The 23,545-nt window shown below is 35.1% G+C and overlaps 2 protein-coding genes across 2 annotated transcripts; one reads left to right on the forward strand and one right to left on the reverse strand.

Moving 5' to 3' along the window:
* Positions 1 to 224: 224 nt before the first annotated feature.
* LOC134238171 (uncharacterized) lies at positions 225 to 10,747 on the forward strand. Its single transcript, XM_062720283.1, has 5 exons — positions 225 to 254; positions 342 to 426; positions 855 to 983; positions 1,034 to 1,171; positions 10,401 to 10,747. Exons 1-5 carry the CDS (start codon positions 249 to 251, stop codon positions 10,535 to 10,537), a joined length of 495 nt encoding a protein of 164 aa, XP_062576267.1. The 5' UTR covers positions 225 to 248; the 3' UTR covers positions 10,538 to 10,747.
* Positions 10,748 to 10,944: 197 nt separating this feature from the next.
* Positions 10,945 to 11,844, reverse strand: LOC134238166 (putative nuclease HARBI1). The gene is made up of 3 exons (XM_062720280.1): positions 11,779 to 11,844; positions 11,371 to 11,605; positions 10,945 to 11,206 (listed from the first exon to the last, which is right to left on the reverse strand). The coding sequence occupies exons 2-3, from the start codon at positions 11,535 to 11,537 to the stop codon at positions 10,945 to 10,947; spliced, it is 429 nt and encodes a 142-aa protein (XP_062576264.1). The 5' UTR covers positions 11,538 to 11,605; positions 11,779 to 11,844.
* Between the last annotated feature and the right edge of the window lie 11,701 nt (positions 11,845 to 23,545).

Raw genomic sequence — 23,545 nt, forward strand, 5'->3', positions numbered from 1 at the left:
CCTCCAAAGATTGATTCTTCATCGTTTTCGTATCATAAATATGTATATGCCCCCCGGTATATCTATTATTCATTTTTGTAGAATTAATTCCGGATCAGTCACTTGTGGTACAAGAGATATTGATGATGTAAAAAAAAAGATGGAAAGATGTCAAATTGAGAGTGAAAAAGAAGGAAGCAGGGCGAAAACAGGAAGTGAGAAAAACAGGAGGTGGTCCCCCGCCTGACTTAGTTTTTAAGCCGTGGGAGATGGAGGTAGTCGATACCATTCTTCTATAACACATAAACTATAGATATACAATAAATTTCAATATTTCATTGATGTAACAATATCCATAACAGGTTTTGTCCCTATTTCCGGAAGAGAGTATATCCGGACTGGAGGGTGCTGTAGATACGGACTTATCAACTACGGCTAATAAACCAGGTACTCTTTTAACTGCGTTGTTATTTAACCTTTTAAATGTATTAATGTGTATTGAAAGCGAACGCTAAAAAATAATAACATAATAACAATATATTAATTTTGTGAAGAATGTGAGAATTTTCTTAATGATTATTTTATATCATTAACAATTTGTCTTTTAATTACATACTCCTCTGATACGTGTAAATGCATGTTTATATAGACCTACGTGATCAGGTAGGCACCAATAACGAAACGTAAGGTAGGACTGCCACCCCCACCCCGGCCCCCAAACCTACAGAAAATAAAAGTGGGACACCCCATTCATTTGAGAAATGTTATTGAATTAACGCAAAAGTCCTGTCTTCTGTTTGATTGCTTTTCAATTTTTTTTAGGCATCTTTCATTGTAAAGTAATGGGTTTGTACATTTTACACTCTCTGTTGCAGGATGTTCTGGGAAGTCTGCTTCTGACACAAGTTCGTGTAGTCAGATTCAAGGTCCCTTGATAGAGTCATTTGAAGATACATATGAAATCATAAAACATATTCGCTCACAAATCTTTGGAATATTTCTAAGCTTTTTTGCATATATTTATTGACATATATCCATGCATGTACTCAAATAGTTCACGAAGTGGAAATACCAACGGAAGCATGTACAAGTGCAACATTGCAATCCTCCGACAATGATGAATGCACACGTCAATTAATGCAAGGGGAAGAACGCACTGGCCATGGAAAAAGCAAGGGGAAAGCTCTTTCAAGTTAGTTTATAATGAAAAATATATTTTATCTGTACATAAAATGGAAAGTTAATTAGGTCTTTCCACCTTTCTGTGGAAAGACCTATTGATATTCTTCTGTTTATTATTCTTTTTAGGTCTTTCCACCTTTCTGTGGAAAGACCTCTTGAAATGCTTCTGTTTATTATTTATTTAGGTCTTTCCACCTTTCTGTGGAAAGACCTCTTGAAATGCTTATGTTTATTATTATTAAGTCTTTCCACCTTTCTGTGGAAAGACTTCTTGAAATGCTTATGTTTATTATTATTATTTTTCCGCTACGGACTTTTGATCTGAAAGACTTATCGAAAAACTTTTTAGTTCATGATACTCGACATCAAAAGTTATTTCGAAAAACAACCCAACGTATATGACCTATGTCCCCTTTCGGAGTTCTCCCCCTTTGTGCGAAAAACCATTGTTATCGCTACTCTTCCGAAACCGTAAACCGTAGAGATACAAAACCTTCAACAATGTCTACGACTACTTTAGGAGACTCTTGAATCTATTCATTGCGAAAGGATTCGTAAACCCCTACAATGAATTATTGCCCCTGAATGTTTGCAATGTTTACGATTGTCAAGATCTTTTCTTAAACGACAAGGCGTAGAGACATGGGGCCAACTGCAAAAGATTCATTGACCTTTGACCTTGAAATTTAGGTAAAGGTCAAAGGTCAAGGTCATTCAAAATTTGTAAAATAAAGCATTTTTTATAGCTCTTGTTCTTCACCAACTTTTAAATATCTTTGCATCTTCAATATGTACTCTTAAAACCATTTCAGGGATTTCATGCTTGTCCCCTAAGATTGACCCCTCTAAAAGTTAGTGCCCCTTCCAGTGTAAACCCTTGTTATCGCTACTCCTCCGAAACCGTAAACCGCAGAGATACAAAACCTTCAACAATGTCTACGACTAATTTAGTACACTCTTGAATCTATTCATTGCGAAAGGATTCGTCAACCATTTTAAGTAGTTATTGCCCCTTACAGATTCTGATGTTTACGAAGAACTAAAAACTTTTTAACGACAAGCCGTAAAGACATTTGGACAATGCATGAGATATTTTGACCTTTGACCTTGAAGATTAGGTCAAGGTCAAAGGTCAAGGTCATTGGAAAAATGTTAAAAATTGCTTATATATGCTTTGGAGGGAATTTGACCTTGACATTTGACTTTCATATCTGACCTCGACCTTTGACCTTGACCCAAAAGTTAAATGATATATTCATTACCTTTACCTAGATTCAGCTTCAAGTTTTAAACTCAAGTTCATAAGTTTTTTCTTTTTGATGACCTTGACCTTTGACCTTGATAAATGACCTTGACCTTTGACCCCCTATTGACCCAAAGGTCTCAATCAAGCTTAAGGTCGTTGAGGTATTTGCAACTCTTACTCTAACAAATGCTTATATCTCTCTCTCTCCCCCCCCCTCCCCCCTTTCCTTAAAAAAAAAAAATCCAGAAGCAGCATAGAGAAAATGTCTACAAGTCAAAAGTCACGATATATCGACATAAGATTCGGAGTAAAAGCAAGAAGAGACCTTAAAGAAAGTGTCCTGAGAGTTTTAAGGTGAGTCTCTAAAATATAATGAAATTCTAGTGAAAATCGGCAAAATCTGCATTTTTTTCTGTCTGAAATTTAGTTAAAATTAAAGCCCGTATTGGCTATTTCTGCAACTGTTGTTAATATCATTCGATTCTCCTGCTCTATTACGACATTTTAATGCCAAGTATTCTTGCGTTCTTTAGTGTATGGAATTTATTTCAATTTTATTTGGATTTAATATTAATGGAATGAATCTTGATTTCATCTGAAATTAGATTTTTTTTCCCCTAGAATAACACAATCCGAAGAAATAGCGACTTTCAGCATAGTAGAAAGAAATACACGTTTCTTCCCTGTGTTTCCCATCTAGAATTTCATGTTTTGAATTTTATTTATGCTACTTACATTGAATTTCATGCCTGTTTCGGTCAGGAATGTTAAAACCCGAACCCGATTCTCTGTATTCCTTTTCCATAATTACAAACTGCCTTGCATCTCTCGCTATGTTTCTCACATGCTCTTAAATAATTTATCGCCATCCATTTCAAACACAAAACAACTCAAATCGGATATTTTCAAACATCTCTTTAATACATGTATAATGCAAATATGATGCAGGTACACATGGGACATTTCACAACGTTTTCACTTACGCTTCCGTCTTGATGCGCAGATCAAATGCATGTTATTCATATTAATAGGTATATCATAATTTTAATCAGACCTTACCCCTTACATCTTAACTCGAAAACAATTTCATTCAAGCTCATATATACACCTAGGAGCGTGTTACACTGTTTTTTCTGTGCTCTCTTTGCGTGATCAATGAATTGGTGCTTATCCCCGAGTCGACTACAAACAATCTAGGAAGACTGTTTAGAGTAAAATTATACCAACTGCGAGCCCGATCTGAATTCCTAGTAGAGAAATGAGAATTTTGCTGTTTTATTTATTTTCTTGCTTTTTTTCTACTTTTTTCAGCCCAAATGATATGGAAACACTTAAAAAGGTGGAAAGACGTCTTATTGTTCTCTGAACAATTAGTTTACTAGTTAGGTCTTTCCACCTTTCTGTGGAAAGACCTATTGATATTCTTCTGTTTATTATTATTAGGTCTTTCCACCTTTCTGTGGAAAGACCTATTGATTTCCTTCTGTTTCTTCTTTTCCATTATTATTATTTTTCCGCCGTGTGATTTTGAGTTTCAAGATATATCGAAAAGATTTATAGTCCATAAGAATTTTCTTCGTAAAAGATTATTGCAGTTCACCCTGCGTAAATGAACCTTGATCCCTTTCGGAGTTACGACCCCTTTTGCAAGAAATGCTTGTTATCGCTACTCCTCAGAAACCGTAAACCACAGAGGTATGAAACCTTCACCAATGTCTTTGACTAATTAAAGGGACTCTTCAATCTATTCATTGCGAAAGCATTTGCTGACCCCTTCAATGAGTTATTGCCCCTGAAACTTTTTGAATTTTACAAATAATTAAAAATTTTCAAAACGAGAAGTCGTAGAGACATGGGACCAACTGCATAAGATTCATTGACCTTTGACCTTATAATTCTTGTAAAAGTCAAAGGTCAAGGTCATTCCAAAAATGAGAAAATTAGCTCTTTTTGTATCTCTTTTGTCTTTCAACATATACTTAATGTCTATGCATCATTATAATGTACTCTTAAAACTGTTTCAAAGATTTCATTCTTGTCCCCTAACATGAACCCATTTAAAAGTTATTGCCCCTTGTGCTAAAAATCCTTGTTATCGCTACTCCTCTGAAACCGTAAACCGTAAAGGTATGAAACCTTCACCAATGGTTTTGCCTAATTATGGGGAATCTTCAATCTATTCATTGCGATAGCATTTGATAACCCCTTCAATGAGTTATTGCCCCTGAAACTTTTTGAAAATTACAAATGATTAAAAATTTTCAAAACGACAGGTCGTAGAGACATGGGACCAACTGCATAAGATTCATTGACCTTTGACCTTCAAATTCATGTAAAAATCAAAGGTCAAGGTCATTCTAAAAATGGAAAATTTAGCTCTTTTTATATCTCTTTTGTCTTTTAACATATACTTAATGTCTATGCATCATTAATATGTACTCTTAAAACTGTTTCAAAGATTTCAGTCTTGTCCCCTAATATTAACCCTTTTAAAAGTAATTGCCCCTTGTGCGAAAAACCTTGTTATCGCTACTCCTCGGAAACCGTAGAATGTAGAGACACCAAACCTTCACTAATGTGTTAAGGGTCTTTAGGCTTAACTTCACTGTATAAATGCAAAGGATCTGATGACCACTTATATGAGTTATTGCCCTTTAAGTTCTTTGTACTTACTATTAAACCTTATAACTTGAAAACTATAAGTCATAGAAGCATGGGGGCAACTGCATTGTGACCCTTAACCTTTGACCTTGAATATTTTTCAAGGTCAAAGGTCAAGGTCATTCCATTTTTTTTTTAATTTTCATTTTTTCTATGCTTTCAGACAATTTTGGTTTCTTTTTCATGGAATATAATTTTTAGGAGTCAGATATAAAACAAATTTGAAATTTAAAGAAGGTGGAAAGACCTCTTATTGTTCTGTGAACAATAAGTCTCCTAGTTATTTTTCCGCCGCATGTTTTTTTGTTTGAAGATTTATCGAAAAGATTTATAGTCCATAAAAATGTACTCCGTAAAAGATTATTGCAGTTCACCCTGCGTAAATGAACCTTGACCCCTTTCGAAGTTATTGCCCCTTTCGCAAGAAATGCTTGTTATCGCTACTCCTCTGAAACCGTAAACCATAGAGGTATGAAACCTTCACTAGTGTCTTCGACTAATTAAGGGGACTCTTCAATCTATTCATTGCAAAAGCATTCGGTGACCCCTTCAATGAGTTATTGTCCCTGAAACTTTTTGAATTTTACAAATAAATAAAAATTTTCAAAACAAGAAGTCGTAGAGACATGGGACCAACTGTATAAGATTCATTGACCTTTGACCTTAAAATTCATGCAAAGGTCAAAGGTCAAGGTCATTCCAAAACTGAGAAAATTAGCTCTTCTTGTATCTCTTTTGTCTTTCAACATATATTTAATGTCTATGTATCATTAATATGTACTCTTAAAACTGTTTCCAAGATTTTATTCTTGTCCCCTAATATTAAACCTTTTAAAAGTTATTGCCCCTTGTGAGAAAAGCCTTGTTATCGCTACTCCTCCGAAACTGTAGACCCTAGAGACACCAAACCTTTACTGATGTCTTAAGGGTCTTTAGGACTAACTTCACTGTATAAGTGCAAAAGAATCAGATGACCCCTTATATGAGTTATTGCCCTTTAACTTCTTTATACTTACTATTAAACCTTATATCTTGAAAACTATAAATGGTAGAAGCATGGGGTTAATTGCAATATGACCCTTGACCTTTGACCTTGAAATTTTTTTTTCAAGGTCAAAGGACAAGGTCATTTCAAAAAAAAATTTTTTTTTTTACATTTTCCTTTTAATTTTAAGCCATTTCCCTTAAAATTAAATTTAGAGAGTAAAATATAAAACTATAAGAAATTTAAAAAGGTGGAAAGACCTCTTATTGTTCTGTGAACAATAAGTCTCCTAGTTATTATTCTTCTTCTTTTTTAATTCCCGGAATTTTGAAACCGCAAGACTTATCGAAAAACTTTATAGTTCATGAAACTGGATATCAAAAGTTTTATTCTGAAAAACGACAGCCCTTGTTTGAACTTTGACCCCTTTCGAAGTTATTTCCCTTTACGCAAGAAATGCTTGTTATCACTACTCCTCCGAAACCGTAAACCGTATAGACACCAAACCTTCACTAAAGTCTTCGACTAATTGAGAGGACTCTGGAATCTATTCATTGCGAAAGTATTTGGTGACTCCTTCAATGAGTTATTGCCCCTGAAACTTTTTGAATTTTAGAAATTATTAAAAATTTTCAAAACGAGAAGTGATAGAGACATGGGACCAACTGCATAAGATTCATTGAGCTTTGAGCTTAAAATCACGTAAAGGTCAAAGGTCAAGGTCATTCCAAAATTGAGAAATTGAGCTCTTTTTATATCTTTTTTGTCTCTTAACATAAAGAAACTGTCTTAGCATCATTAATATGTACTCTTAAAACTATTTGAAAGATTCAATTCATATTCCGTAAGATTGACCCTATTAAAAGTTATCGCCCTTTGTGCGGAAAACCTTGTTAGCTACTACTTCGAAACCGTAAACCGTACAAATATGAAACCTTCACTTAAGTCTTCGACTAATTGAGAGGGTTCTGGAATTTATTCATTGTGAAAGTATTTGGTGACTCCTTCAATGGGTTATTGCCCTTGAAAGTCTCTGATTTTTACAAATAATTAAAAATTTTCAAAACGAGAAGGTATAAAGACATGAGAACAACTGCATAAGATTCATTGAGCTTTGAGCTTAAAATTCATGTAAAGGTCAAAGGTCAAGGTCATTCCAAAACTGAGAAATTTAGCTCTTTTTATATCTCTTTTGTCTTTCAACATATGCTTAATGTCTATGCATCATTAATATGTACTCTTAAAACTGTTTCAAACATTTCATTCTTGTCCCTTAAGATTGACCCTATTAAAAGTTATTGCCCCTTGTGCAAAAAACATTTTATTTACTATTGCTCCAAAACCGTCTCTAATGTCTGATGGGATTTTAGGCAAAACTTTTATGCTCAAGTGCAATAGGATCTGGTGACTCCTTGAATGAGTTACTGCCCTTTAATGCTTTTGTGCTTACTATTCAACCTTATAACTTGAAAACTATAAGTCATAAAGACATGAGGTTAATTACAATGTGACCCTTGACCTTTGACCTTGAATATGATTTGAAGGTCAAAGGTCAAGGTCACCTGAAAAATTTAAAATTTTTATTTTTACTTCTTTTAAGCCATTCCTGGTTTCTTTTTTATGAAATTTAATCTTAAAGAGATAAATTATAAATGAAATTGAATTCAAAAGGTGGAAAGACCTGTTATTGTTCTTTGAACAATAAGTCTCCTAGTTATTATTATTATTTTTCCGTTATCGAAAACTGAACCGAAAGACTTATCGAAGAACTTCGCAGTTCATGATACTCGCCATTAAAAGTTATATCGAAAAAAATACCCAACGCATATGACCTATGACCCCTTTCGGAGTTCTCGCCCCTTGTATGTAATTATTTGTTATCGCTACTCCTTCGAAACCGTAAAACGTAGAAATATATGAAACCTTCACTAAAGTCTTCGACTAATTTAGTAGACTCTTCAAACTATACATTGCGAAAGTATTCGTAAACCCCTTCAATGAGTTATTGCCCCTGAAACTTTTTGAATTTTAGAAATTATTAAAAATTTTCAAAACGAGAAGTGATAGAGACATGGGATCAACTGCATAAGATTCATTGACCTTTGATCATGAAATAAATGTAAAGGTCAAAGGTCAAGGTCATTCCAAAAATGAGAAAATTAGCTCTTTTTGTATCTCTTTTGTCTTTCGACATATATATTAGGTCTATGCATCATTTATATGTTTTCTTAAAACTGTTTCAAAGATTTCATTCTTGTCCCTTAAGACTGAACCTTTTAAAAGTTATTGCCCCTTGTGCGAAAAACCACTCCTCCGAAACTGTAGACCTTAGAGACACCAAACCTTCACTAATGTCTTAAGGGTCTTTAGGCCTAACTTCACTGTATAAGTGCAAATGAATCTTATGAACCCTTATATGAGTTATTGCCCTTTAACTTCTTCATACTTACTATTATACCTTATATCTTGAAAACTATAAAAGGTAGAAGCATGGGGTTAATTGCATTGTGACCTTTGACCTTTGACCTTGAAAAATTTTTCAAGGTCAAAGATCAAGGTCATTTCAATTTTTTTTGTTTTAATTTTCAATTTTTTTCAAGTCATTCCTTCTTAAAATTAAATTTGAGAGTAAAATATAAAATTATAAGAAATTTAAAAAGGTGGAAAGACCTCTTATTGTTCTGTGAACAATAAGTCTCCTAGTTTCTTTTTTTATTATTTTTCCGCCACATGTTTTTTTGTTTGAAGATATATCGAAAAGATTTATAGTTCATAGGAATGTACTCCGTAAAAGATGTTTGCAGTTGACCCTGCGTAAATGAACCTTGACCACTTTCGAAGTTATTGCCCCTTTCGCAAGAAATGCTTGTTATCGCTACTCCTCAGAAACCGTAAACAGCAGAGGTATGAAACCTTTACGAATGTCTTCGACTAATTATGGGGACTCTTCAATCTATTCATTGCGAAAGTATTCGGTGACCCCTTCAATGAGTTATTGCCCCTGAAACTTTTTGAATTTTACAAATAATTAAAAATTTTCAAAACAAGAAGTCGTAGAGACATGGGACCAACTGCATAAGATTCATTGACCTTAGACCTTAAAATTCATGTAAAGGTCAAAGGTCAAGGTCATTCCAAAACTGAGAAAATTAGCTTTTTTTGTATCTCTTTTGTCTTTCAACATATACTTAATGTCAATGAATCATTAATATGTACTCTTAAAACTGTTTCAAAGATTTCATTCTTGTCCCCTAAGATTAAACCTTTTAAAAGTTATTGCCCCTTGTGCGAAAAACCTTGTTATCGCTACTCCTCCGAAACTGTAGACCCTAGAGACACTAAACCTTCACTAATATCTTAAGGGTCTTTAGACCTAACTTCACTGTATAAGTGCAAAAGAATCTGATGACCCCTTATATGAGTTATTACCCTTTAACTTCTTTATACTAACTATTAAACCTTGTATCTTGAAAACTATAAAAGGTAAAAGCATGGGGTCAATTGCATTGTGACCCTAGACCTTTGACCTTGAATATTTTGTCAAGGTCAAAGGTCAAGGTCATTCCAAAAATTAGAAATTAAGCTCTTTTTATATCTCTTTTGTCTTTTAACATACGCAAAAAGTCTCTGCATCATTAATATGTACTCTTAAAACTATTTCAAAGATTTCATTTTTGTTCCCCAAGATTGACCCTATCAAAAGTTATTGCCCCTTATGCGAAAAACATTGTTATCGCTACAACTTCAAAACTGTAGACCGTAAATTAGTGAACTCTCCACTAATGTCTTAAGGGTCTTTAGGCACACCTTCATTGTATAAGTACTAAAGGTTTTAATGACCCTTTATATGAGTTATTGCCCTTTAACTTCTTTGCACTTAATATTTAAACTTATAACTATAGAACTAAAAGTCGTAGAGGCATGGGGTCAATTGCAATGTGACCCTTGACCTTTGACCTTGAAGATCTGAACAAGGTCAAAGGTCAGGGTCATTTCAAAATTTTTTTTTTATTATTTTCATTTTCTTTTTTTTTAAGCCATTTCCCTTAAAATTAAATTGGAGAGTAAAATATAAAAATACAAGAAATTTAAAAAGGTGGAAAGACCTCTTATTGTTCTGTGAACAATAAGTCTCCTAGTTATAAGTATTAATTGTAAAGCACACTGGTGTGAGGATCAAATACCGGTATGGCCGGTTATTACATTGCTCTTTTCTCCTTACAAAATAGTTTATATTAGGTACATGTATCCACTACATTTGAATTTCAAACATGCCAGTAAAATTGTCAAGCTATATTTTGAGTTAAAAAGTGTCGCTACGATTCAAAATAATAAATGTAATTTTAGAGAAAAAGAAATGTACAGAAGATGTTCAAATGGAAAACTTGATCCTGATAAAAAGAGAGAGGGTTGTTGCTGAAAAAAGGAAAGCTGCAGCTCTTGAACGTATTGCAACAGCACTGGAAGCCAAGATGAAAAAATGATTATTATATCAGAAATAAAACAAACTACTGTTATCTAAATCTTGTATTGATTTCATTTTCATAAGAGATTTGCAACTTGGTGTCTTAATTGCTGTGCTGACACAGTGGCAACATCTCTGCATACAGCATGATGGTTTACATTCACGATGCGGCCCCCATCTCTTAGTGGAAGTTTTTCTTCAATTGCAACATTGTGTAGTCTGAAACAGGTCTCTATCACCCGAGAACATTTTAATGAGGAAAATGGTAGCGAACCTCCCGTTTTATTCAGACATCTAGAATAAAGAAAAGAAATGAGCTAATAAATCCATGCTTTAAGGTTTCTCTTTGACTGCACATTAGTTGGATATAATTTTTTAAAAATATAAATACACATATGTAAATAGAAAACTACAACGATGATAATATTACCTGAATCTTGACTTAAACACCCCAAAAGCTCTCTCAACGACAACCCTTGTTCTTCCGTGGGCCTCGTTGAACTTTTCCTCTTGTTGGTTGCTTGGAGATGGGAAGGGGGTGAGGATCCAATTCTTAAGTGGATATCCGGAATCTCCAAGTAACCATCCGCCTTCAGGGAGAGACTGAATTCTTCTTGGAAGTCCCCAGTTCGTCAAAACAAAAGCATCGTAAGTTGAGCCCGGAAAAGAAGCGTTGATGTGAAGAAATCTTGAAATAGAAAATAAATGATATGTCTTATATGGAGAATACTAGTTCTTAGTGTTTTCGAAAGTTGATATTTTCTTTTGTTTATTATTATCATTTTTTAGTAAGATATACTGTGATCTTCTCTTCAATGCTTTATTCTATATATATATATAACTATATCTAACTTCATCTTTGCATCAGCGACTGCCTGTATATTCAGTGCATGGAAGTTTTTTCTGCAAACATATGCAGATTCGTCTGGCCCACTCATTCCTTTGATGGCAATGAGAGTTCCATCTACAGCCCCAACACAATTCGGCATTTTTGCAATGTCGTGTAACTCTGACTTCATCTCCCTCAACTCTGCTACCCGCTCAGGAAATGATATATTCTTGAAAGTGTCGTTGATAGCCAGACAAACTTTAAAATAACTTAATAAATTATATACATGTATGTATATATACTATAACGTTAAGAAAATAAATACCTTGATCATTTAATTTTTTTAAATCTTAGCTTACTTAAATGCCATAAAAGTTTTAATTATTTGATAGATTTTATACTTGTGAAACATTCGTATAAGTAATAAATACCATTGTGAATAATACGGGAAACAGAAGGTCTTGAAATTCCATGCAAGTCACCAACTTCCGAGAAAAAGTCGCCCTTTGCAAGATATCGTAGAGTAACCAGAACCTACATGTATATTGACAATACAATGAAAAAAATAATACATTTGAAACCATGAATTATTTTGCAAAAACTAAATATATAAGTTTTTTTTTTTACTTAACCATTTGAATTTCTCTCTCTTATTTATATAGTTCCAATGCACAGGTACTTGTGGAAAGGACCCCCCTCCCCATATTCAACCCCGGGGCTTGTTAGACTTTTTTTCCACAAATTATTTCTTACACTTATTCATCACATTACTAAAATATGAAAAAATCGTCAAAACCCCCAAACAACTATACATTATATAAAAGGAGATGCATAGTGGGTATTTTTTTGAGGAGCGGTAGTTTTGGGGGTTTTAACGATTTTTTTCATATTGTATACATGATGAATAAGTGTAATATAAATATAATTTGTGGAAAAAAAGTCCAATAAGCCCCGGGGTTGAATATGGGGGGGGGGAGGTCCTGTCCACAAGTACCTGTGTTCCAATGCTAATTTAAAGAACAAATTCAATTCATTTTTCCCAGAAATAAATAATAACTTATAATTGTATACATTATTTATTTATCAAAATTAATAAATCAATCACCTGTGTGTGAACAGGTACAGCATTGTCCCTGAAAGTAGGTCGCAATATATATGGTTCAACTTCATGGATTATCCTATCAATGACGTGTCGTGGAAAACGGTATCGTTCAATTAGGTCTTTGTCGTCAAGCGTAAATAAAATTTTAAACCTCTTTCTATAAACCCTCTCTCTTCTCATCATTCTTCTTTTTCTACGCCTCAAAAACAGTAGGGTCGCCATTTTTCAGAAATTGTATACAGACTAAGAACTTACGCCTGCCCAAGAGCGGGCGTAGATTTAAGCCAAGATTTAATCTCGGCCTAAATATCGGCCTTTTTGTGAAACGCAACCTAGTCCGATTGTCAGGTTTAGTCCTCAGTTTAGTCCGGACTAAGCTTACGACTGGTCGTAGGCCTTTTTGAGAAACGAGCCCGAGATGAACAAATGTGATCAGATGGTTGTGCATTTAACACATTTAATATGTCAGATTTTAGTAGACCTATATCAAGGTTGGAAGGTACTTCTTCCGTTGACCCTGGATATCAAATTCAGGACAGTGGTTCTTTTAATTCAATATCGAGTACAAATTTATCCGAAACGTGTGGTAATTTGTCGCGAGATTGTACATCGAGCCCCTCTACTATTCAGCAAGGTATAAGACGTTCCACTAGAGTAAAAAAATCCTCCTGATAGATATGGTCAGTGGGTTATAGGTAAGCATGAGGCTCAAGTATGGTATGTGTAGGAGGAGAATGTCACAGGAATCTTACAAACAGGAATTACTTAAGAGTTCAGATAGTTAGTTGTATAAAGTTTTATGATGTTGTATTAATATAGTATTTCTATAGTTAGTAGTGCTAAGATGTACTGATATACTTGATAGTTTCATGACTTGCGTGTTCGTTAGTTGATCATATTGCTTATATTTTAAGATACATTATTAATCATGGATTGCTTTTCAGCTTAGCTATTCATGATGCCAGTTTTAGACTATTACACATACATGAATTGATTAAATTATTTTGTATTTCAGCTTGTGCTAATACAAACGGCTTTCTTTTTTGCTGCAAAGCAGAAGATGTTTCAAAACATTAGAAATCAATTGTGTGTTGATATATTTTATTATCAATAATTGTTTTATTTCAGTTGATATATTTTGTACTTGTGGCATTAAGTCTAGGATTACGGTAAGAAATAATTGTTAAGGTGGCTCATTACATCCACAGTTTATTTTAGATTTTAATACAGCACCACTTAATGTAGATGTCAAATATCCAAATGGGGCTATTGATATTATAAATATTTTTTTTTAGAATTTTTTTTTTATTTTTTCTTCTGTTTTAGTGAAATGTTTTATTTCAGGTTTATTATTCACAGAATTTCAGAACTTTCAGTGTCAAACATGTCAAATGATGGGCATCTTTTTAAGACAAGTATATACAGTGAAAATACCTCATAATAACTAATAATAATTTTATTAGAAAAAATGATTTTCTCCTAGAAAACAATTAATGTCATTATCTTTTTAATTTATGCATAAACATTTTAAAAATTTGTTCTGAAGAGACAAGGAATGTATTTCAATGAATTACATGTGTCAAATTGAATGAACAAAGTTTAAACGAAATGAAACATGTGAAAAATCCAATTTAAAAAACATTTGGTATAGAAAGTCCACTTTCAAGAGTTATCTTTCCTAATTAGCCAAATCAATAAAACAAATATATAAATGAACACCAACACAGTAAATAGCGCAATGAAATAAAATTTCAACAAGGTTGTAGATTTTAACTCGAATTTCCTCCATACATACATGTCATTGATTGATAGAGTTCACTGCATGCATGGCTATGAAATTGACATTACTTGTTTGGCGAAGATTTGACTGTTGCTTTCTTTTGTTTCTGCCTAAAAGCAATTCTTCTTGGTTTATGCATAATGAATCCGTTACTTTGTTTTCACTGTTTGCAACACCGCATGTTTCATCTATTTTTAAAGCGTTTTAAAGGTCAGGGTCATATTATAGAGATACCTATACTACTCGTCCCCTGAGCAAACCGGTCGACACAATGGAGGTCTATTTTTTGTGTAGTACGTCATCAAAAAGTGGTGTAATGAGCCTCCTTAAATTATTTCTTAGTATTCAATTATCATTTAGTATCTATTTTATCATTTTTTTTTAACTGAAGTGAATTTCTGAATTTTCTAAATTATTAAGATTAAATTAATTCGCATAAAAGTGTGTGTAAGAGATATTAAATACAGTTTATATTTTATTTCAGGTCACCCTCTTCTTTTTCTGACTACGTATAATATATTAAAAAGTATCGAACCCAGCAGCCGTATTTGTGTTCATTATTTCAACTACAATACCTAGACTAGGCTGTGATACGTGTTTTACCCACTGTGACGTAATGGCAGCAAAGTCTGTTCAGTTAGAACTGTGTCATTGCACTCACTTATAATGATAATATAATACATGTATAAATGTTATGGATTTCAGTGAACGGTCAATACATGTACCTGTCTGTGGTTATAAGGACTCCTGGCAATTGACATTGACCTCAGACACAGAAAAATGATAACGACCTCGCTATCACTTTCTGTGTCTTTGGTCAATTTCAATTGCCATGAGTCCTTATTATACAGTTATTGACCGGGTATGAGGGCAACTTATGATTTTTTGGACTTGAAGGTGAAAATGTTGTTTGAGGCCGCAGGCCAAGGGCAACATTTTCACCGTCAGGTCCAACAAATCATATGTTGCCCGAATCCCAGTCTATCACTGTTTTGTTTTACCCATCACTACTCACTTTAGATTGATCAATTGAATCAATACTCGCTATATTATTAATTATTTTGTATGGAAAATTATGTCTTCTTCAGTAAGATATAAAACATCAAGCCCAGAAAGAACAAAATCAATTACAGTGGACCTTCATATATTTGAACCCCAGATATCCGGATGCTCAGTATCCGGACAATTTTTCATCGGGACGGAATTTTTTAATGTTATATTGTTTTGTTTAACTGGTGATTCATGTATCCAGACGCTTCACATTTCCGGACAAATTGACTGGGAACCAAAGCGTCCGAATAAATGAAGCTCCAGTGTATATATTTACTGTATCACAAAAATAATTTATCACAAAACATACTCTTTCCTTCTTCTTACCTTACTCTAAGCAACAACTTCGGCTATTTTCGCGCTACCGATATTGAACGATGATTTATTTCTTGTGACGTAACAGAAGAGTGCCATTGCGGTCTAAGAATTCTTATATAAGAAATTGTTAGACCGATGTTTTAAACAGTTCTTTTGTTGGACTTTTTATAAGTAATAAATACATAGAATGATATTTATGAGGGTATAACAATATACAGTTATTAACTGGGTATGAGGGCAACATATGATTTGTTGGATTTAAAGGTGAAAATGTTCCCCGAGGCAGCAAGACCAAGGGCTACATTTTCACCTTCCAGTTTAAAAAATCATATGTTGCCCGAATCCCAGCCTATAACTGTTTTGTTATAACCTTCAGTGTGTGGCAGAATGGTTTTTAATAAATAATTAATAAAGAATATTCATTTATCTCAAATAATAGTTTTCATTATCATCATTGCACTTCCCACTTTGCGTGTTACTTATTCTAACTGGCTGACCTTGTCGACCTTTGACATTACGAGTAACGTGATTTTATTGGCCAAGGGTTTTGACGGTAAGTTTTCTATTGTTCAATGTGTTGTGCTGGGGTACTTCCTTCTCGCGCGGATAGCCAAAGTTACCGGCTGTGAGACCATTCTGTCTCGGTGATAATATTATTCAACAGTTGTGTTTTACAAGATTTTAATTCAAGGATTAATATACAGATCACATACAGTTCTGTATAATAGATGTAATATTGAACCAGCAATTTATTAGCAGCCTGATTCCATAAATTGGTATGCTGTTGGAATTATTAATTGTTTTTACATTTTTATAATACTTTGATTAATTACTCAATCACACGTTACTGTACAGAACTAAGAACGATAGTATTGTTCTCTTGTTCTCCCGCCTTCTTCTAAGTCAATTCTCAAAAGTTAACATATTAGAATGAACATTTTTATAGAGTATTATATGAATTTTCATAAAACGTTACTTATTTGGGATACCAAAGAGAGATGACTCTATAATTTTGGTTAAATTTGTGTTTTCACTATGGAAATCAACGGAAAACGGAAAATATTTTCAAAACACCCCCCCCCCCCCGTGAAACAAAAATTCCTTTTTACAGGTAATATGGACTGTCATTTTACAAATATGCCAAAACTCTTTGTGTTTCACTGGGGGGACATATGTTTATAGACAAAAAACGAAAAAAATGCTGATTTTTCACCAATTTTAAAGCTATTTACTACTAAATGTGGTATTTTATTAATTAATATAAGTTTTATTTATTTGCATAAAACATAAGAAAAGATATGAGATACATTTTAGCATATTTAAAATCATTTTAAAATATAGTGATCCTAGAAAGTTCGATTCCCACTATGTATCAACCCCCTTTTTTCAAAGCTGGAATTAACGTTAATTTACTATCTAGCGCTGGAATTAAAATGATTAATCAATTACCATATGCATATAACATTTCGTTGTATTAAACAAAGATTTAATGACCAAATTACCATTATTATTGAATTTAATGAGTACAAAATGTAGGCAGGAATCAAGAGTTAAAACACGATTTTGTTAATTCTGAAATTAATGAAAGTTATTTCCCTTTTTAAGCATTTATGAATTTGGACCATTTACAATTTGTTAAATCTATTTTTTAAAATTAAAATCCGTGTTGATGTTTGAGGACTACATTGAGCTGAATGTCAATCACTTATTGTACTTTATTTCTTATAGGGAAGGAAGGATTTTCAATCCATTGTTTTAATACATATGTGGAACGAAATTCATGCAATAAAGAATCCATGCAACCCTATAACTGTGTTTTCATCAATATGACACGGTCACAAATGGCGCTTAACGTTGGGCTGCTAGGGTTTTATGAGTATGATAGGATGCCCTTCGGATTGTCTAATAGTCCCGCATTATATCAGAGACTTAATATGGAAAATGTCTTGGTGACCTACACCTTAAGATGTGTTTCATCATAACGACATCATAATTTTCTCGAAGACTTACAAGGAACATATGGAAAGACTGCAACTGGTATTTGACAGGTTAAGAGCAACAGGACTGAATTTATCCCCAAAGAAATGTACTTTTCTGATGGCACGTGTGAAATATGTTGGACATATTGTTTCTAGGAATAGAATAGAGACAGATCCTGAGAAAACGGAAAAAAGTAAGAAGTTGACCAACACCCAAATCATCAGAGCAAGTGTGGAAACTCCTGGGATTCATTGGTTATTACAGGCGTTTCTTCCAGAATTTAAGCAGAATTGCAAAACCATTAACTATCCTGATGCCAATACCCAAAGACAAGAAGAAAGGAAAACAGCTAGCCAAACAAGAAATGGATATGGGTGAAGAACAAGACCAAGCATTTACCAAACCTAAACACCTGTTAGCAGAACCACCTATTGGGATTTCCAGATTACTCAATTCCATTTGAGTTACACACAGATGCCAGTATTCAAGGACTTGGAGCGATTTTATATTATATACAAGAAGGGAAAAAGAGAGTCATCAGTTACGCAAGCAGGGGATTTACCAGATCAGAGAGAAATTATCCTGCCCACAAGATGGAATTTTTAGCCCTTAAGTGGGCAGTAACCGAGAAGTGCAAGGATTATCTCTACGGAAACTCATTCACCATGTATACAGACAACAACCCTCTGGGCATATGTCATAACAACTACAAAACTGGACGCCACCGGACATAGATGGTTAGCGGAGTTGTCCAACTATAATTTTAGCATCATTTACAGACCTGGTAGGAATAACAAGGATGCCAGAGGATGTACAGATAGATAAGCAATCAATCAAAGCCAACTCAAATGCAACATACACACAAGAATTAGTAGAGAGTATAGCTATAGATACTAATGTTTTTCAACAGACCATCTGTGAATCGGATATGTCAGACACCACCAAATTTGACTGGAAACAAAGACAGAATGCAGATGAGTTACTTGAGGAAATGGAAATACTTCGTGAAAAGTGGAAAGAAACCGAAAGAACACCAAATAACATCTAATGAGGAATCAAATGCCTCGGGGAGAAATTTCAAGAACTTGTCTATAGAAGACGGTGTTCTACACAGAAAAACCAGAACCTCAGGAGAGGAAAGAAATCGACTAGTTTTACCTAGGTGTTACACAAGCAGTGTTTTAGACTATCTTCACAACAAATGTGGCCATCCATGACGTGAAAGGACACTATCCCTTGTAAGAGACAGGTTTTATTGGAACGGAATGTAAAATTACTTGCGACGTAGTAGTGACAGTGACGTTGCGGTATAACAAGTCTTATGTTGGCCCAGCAAACCAGTCAACAATTGGGGTGTTAGACCAGTGTAATAAAAATTTCTTTTGTTGGACTTTTTATTAGTCATAATATGAAGAAAGCTATTTATAAGGGTATTAAAAAAACCACATATCGACCTACAATGAAGTCTATAATAGTATAGTATCATCATTGAGAAATTCAATATATACTCACCGTCAATAGAAACGCAACACCCAAATTTAAGGGGTGAAAATTATATATGGGATTTAACCATGTACCAAAAAAGTTAGGAAATCTTTTACTTTGCCAAATCAGTTATTTAACGGTTGAATGATTTTCATTTCATTACCGGAAGTTGATTTTTTAGCTCCCTGAACAAAAATAAAAAATTAGCATTTTTAATAAAATTATTAACAATATTTTGGGTTTTCAAGATTTTGTACCTGTTAATTATAAGTCTTGTACCCAAAGTCCGGAAAAAATATCCTTCTTTCTCTTCCGGATGTGATGCCTGTATTTCCTCAAATTAACTGAAAGCACGAATTTTCATTGCTAATATTGGAAACTTTCAAAATAAAGAAAAGGGAGAGCTACAGATGCAAATATACACTACATAACGACTTTTCAGGCTCATGTGTTTCAAAAGCATGATTGACAGTTCCTTGACCGGAAGTCCAAGGGTTACTACACTACGCCAAGTTACAGAAAATTCGACTTCAGTATCTGAAAAACAGGCATTTGAAAAAGGACAAGAATATTTATTTAGCGCAGATTAAGACATTGATAAACTTAATGCATGGTAGAATTCGAGCTGCGTATGTTGTACAAGGCTGACTAGCACGTTTAAATTGAATGGTTGGAAGGGGGATGTTTTAAAAGTTATGTGTTACTTTCTAAGTTCTAAAGATAACATTTTAAGTTTAAATGAAGTATCATTGTTTTGTAAATTTACTTTTTAAATTTATGTATTCATTCTTAATCTTTTCTTTAAACATTATAAAGTACACATAACTCTAAAACATCCCTCCTTCCGACCATTCAATTAAAACGTGCTAGTCAGCCTTGTACAACATAAGCAGCCCGAATTCTACCATGCAGTAAGTTTATCAATGTCTTAATCTAAGCTAAATAAATATTCTTGTCCTTTTTTAAATGCCTGTTTTTATTATTATTATTATTATTTTATCAATTTATAAAGCGCAAAATTACATATAGTTTCTATGCGCTGAACAATGGTTTTGCTAATATCTAAAAACAATATAAATTAATAAACCTATAAATCTGTTATGGAAAGTAAATAATCGATAAAACAAAGGGACCTTAAAATAAAACATGGTAGTAAGATGAAATTGGTTAACGTAGACAAGGCAAAATGAAATGAAAATAAAAACTGTTATGTACACAGGAAAGTACTTCTGAAGCTGAGTATACGAGAGGGTACACATGGAGTCCTAGGTGTTATGCTGGAATTTTTTCATTCAAGATTATATTCACGCTTGAACAAGAGTGTTTTTAGGTTCTTGCGGAATGATCCATGTGCTTCCAGCTCTCGTAGTTCTAAAGGCAGGTTGTTCCACAGTTGTGCGCCTAATGTGCTTATGGCTCTTGCACCATATTTGTTCGATGATTTCTTTACTATTACTTTCCATTTGTCAGACGACGATCTTAGAGTCCTTTGTGACTGATAAGTAGGGCATAACTCTCTCATATATGGTGATGCTGAGGAGGAGTGTAGAGACTTGTGCATGGTTGTCAGCACTTTAAACACGACACGTTGTTTTACAGGCAGCCAGTGTAGTTGTTGAAGTACTGGCGTGATGTGTTGTCTGTAGCCTGTTTTTGTGAGACAACGCGCAGCATTGTTCTGAGCCACTTGTAATCGGTGCATGGTTCGATCGGTTATGCCAAGCAGAAGGGCATTGTGATAGTCGAGATGGGATACGACTGTTGCATTGATGACCTTTGCACACGCTTCCTGGGTGAGATGTTGTTTCACCTTGGAGATTCTCCTAATGTTGAAATATATCTTTTTCAGCATGGACTTGACTTGCGTTTCCATTGATAAGGTGGTATCCAGGGTAGCACCGAGGTTTTTAACAGTAGATTGAGATGTCACTATTGCGTCACCAATCTTCAGCTGAATGTTCTTAACACGATTCTGGTTATGAGCGCTGGCAATCACCATTATCTCGGTTTTTGCATCATTCAGTTTGAGTTTGTTTACAGTCATCCAGGTTCGGACACTCGCTATGCACTCTTCCATAACCTTGATTTGTTCCGTACGCCTGACATTGTTTTTAACACTCAGACGGTTGTACAATTGGGTGTCGTCTGCAAATCCATGACGGCTAATGTCATACTGATTGATGACTCTCCTGAGTGGTAGAAGGTACACCAGGAAAAGGAGGGGACCGAGAACAGACCGTTGTGGCACTCCAGTGGACAGTGGCACATCTGAGGACACACTGTTGTTGATCTTTACTGCTTGAGTGCGGCTACTCAGGTAAGACTGTACCCAACAAAGTGCCGTGTCCGTAAGTCCAACTTCCACATGTAGTCTCTCCAGTAAGAGGGTGTGATCAATGGTGTCGAATGCAGCACTCAGGTCGAGAAGGACCAGGAGCATGGCATCACCTTCATCCAGTACTGCTTCTACGTCTGCTTTTATTCGTAGGATGGCTGTTTCAGTGCTGGTACCGGTCTTGTAAGCTGACTGCAGGTCATCATGAAGACCGTTTCTGGTGAGATGACCATTAAGCTGTTGTGCAACAACACGTTCGATGACCTTGCTGATGAAAGGAATATTTGAGACTGGTGTATAGTTAGTGAAGATGTTCATATCCAGTCCAGGCTTTTTTAGACGTGGTGTAACTAGTGCACGTTTCAGCTTATTTGGAAAGAACCCGGTTGAAAGCGATGTATTAACCAGCTCAGTAATTGTCGGTAGCATCACAGAGAGGACAGCACTGTTCTTTAAGAGCGCAGTGGGGATGACATCCAGTGAGCAGGTCTTGTTTGCGCAAATATTGATGACCTTGTTTACTTCTCCATGTGTCTGGACCTTGAAGCAGCCAAGTTGTGGCACTGGTTTATCCAGGTCTGAAGAAGCTGTATTGTCACGGAGATCTGTTTCATCAAGACCTTGCCGGATCTTCTGGTCTGGTCATTAGTAGCTGGTGGTAGAGGAGTTCCTGCGTTGTAATTCATTAGACTACTAATGAATCTGAAAGTCTCTTTACTGTCCGCTATGGTAAGCTTTTCCTGATAATAGCTGGATTTGGCAGAGTTGATCATATGCACCACAGCTCGGGACTGTTCTGTAAGCATCTGCCTATGGACCTCTAGGCCTGAGCTCATGGCTGTACGCTCCAACTGTCTTCTCCGTTTTCTTGCCTCATGGATTAAGTCATTGTACCATGGTTTAAGAGAGTCTTCTTTGATGGTGATGGTTCGTTTTGGTGCTATGCTGTCCAGGACTACTTCCACTTTAGAGTCTATAGCTGACAGCAGATCATTGACATTGCCCCCTTCTTTGATGGAATTCAGCGATTCTGCTAGTTCTTATGCTAGTGTTTCCACAGGGATGCGCTTCAGTGGCCTAGCTAGCCGACTTTTGTTTGCTAGGTGTAATGAACAGGTGTAAAGTTGGCAAGTAACCGCATAGTGGTCTGAGATCCCTATATCAGTCAGGAATATGGGGTCATCCCTTATGAACACTAAGTCCAGAGTGTGTCCAGCAGCATGGGTAGCGACGTTAACATGTTGTTTCAGGTCAAGTCCAGCCACTATGTCCTGAACCTGTTTCGTGTGTGACATGCCCGGTTCGTCATAATGGATGTTCATGTCACCGAGGATGCATAATTGGGATGGAATAGTAGTGCATACATGTGACAGGAACTGTTCCCACTCCTTGAGGAATTGGGTTACTGTGAGACCATTCTGTCTTGAGGGAGGAGGGTGATACACAAGCACTAGAGTAACAGGATAATTACTATTTAGCCTGACTGTGCAAGTTTCAAAAGTCTTGAATTCAGGTTGGGGTGCACATGTGATATCCATGCTGGCTTTGATGACAAAACCAACCCCTCCTCCTCTGGTCCCTTTGGATGTAGGTCTAGGCACGCCAATGTATTTGTATCCAGGAGGCCAGAGATCGTTTATGTGCGAATCGTCTCCTTCACGCAACCAGGTTTCGGTTATAGCCAGGATGTCGATACCCTTATCACTGATATATTCGCAGAGGGATACAGCTTTCCCTGCTACAGATCTTGCATTGATCAGGTGCAGACTGATGGACTTGTCTGTTGTATGTATATGCTTGTTCTTGGTAGGAATATGTATGAGGTTTTTTTTATTTACACCATTCGAATGTTCGATGTATATATTTCTATCAAGAGACACCTTCACCTGTATTTTCATATAGCTTGCAAACCGGCCCTCTTGTGCAGGAATAGGGACATCCTCATTAGGCTCCTCAGAAACTGATACGGTAGATATTGGAGTACTTGGTGTATTACTTGAGATACAAACTAGGTTACTGATATTAACTCTAGATTGTTGGTTCCTCGTATATCTATACCGCCCAACACAGACTGTTTGAATATGTCTGATGAACCTGTGCCCTGCTTTCGTTCCTCGTCTGACATGAAAGTGTTTAGTATGACCTGTC

This window comes from Saccostrea cucullata, unplaced genomic scaffold, assembly GCF_032062105.1.
Source record: "Saccostrea cucullata isolate Sc308-1 unplaced genomic scaffold, CSIRO_AGI_Scuc_v1 ctg3095, whole genome shotgun sequence".
Classification (NCBI taxonomy): domain Eukaryota; kingdom Metazoa; phylum Mollusca; class Bivalvia; order Ostreida; family Ostreidae; genus Saccostrea; species Saccostrea cuccullata.

Coding starts and splice junctions, on each gene's coding strand:
- LOC134238166 (XM_062720280.1), bottom strand. CDS start 11,537: ATGAAGTCAGAGTTACACGACATTGCAAAAATGCCGAATTGTGTTGGG. Junction 11,207..11,370: donor GTCGCTGATGCAAAGATGAA/GTTAGATATAGT, acceptor TTCTATTTCAAG/ATTTCTTCACATCAACGCTT.
- LOC134238171 (XM_062720283.1), top strand. Junction 984..1,033: donor AATCTTTGGAATATTTCTAA/GCTTTTTTGCAT, acceptor GTACTCAAATAG/TTCACGAAGTGGAAATACCA. Junction 1,172..10,400: donor CAAGGGGAAAGCTCTTTCAA/GTTAGTTTATAA, acceptor ATGTAATTTTAG/AGAAAAAGAAATGTACAGAA.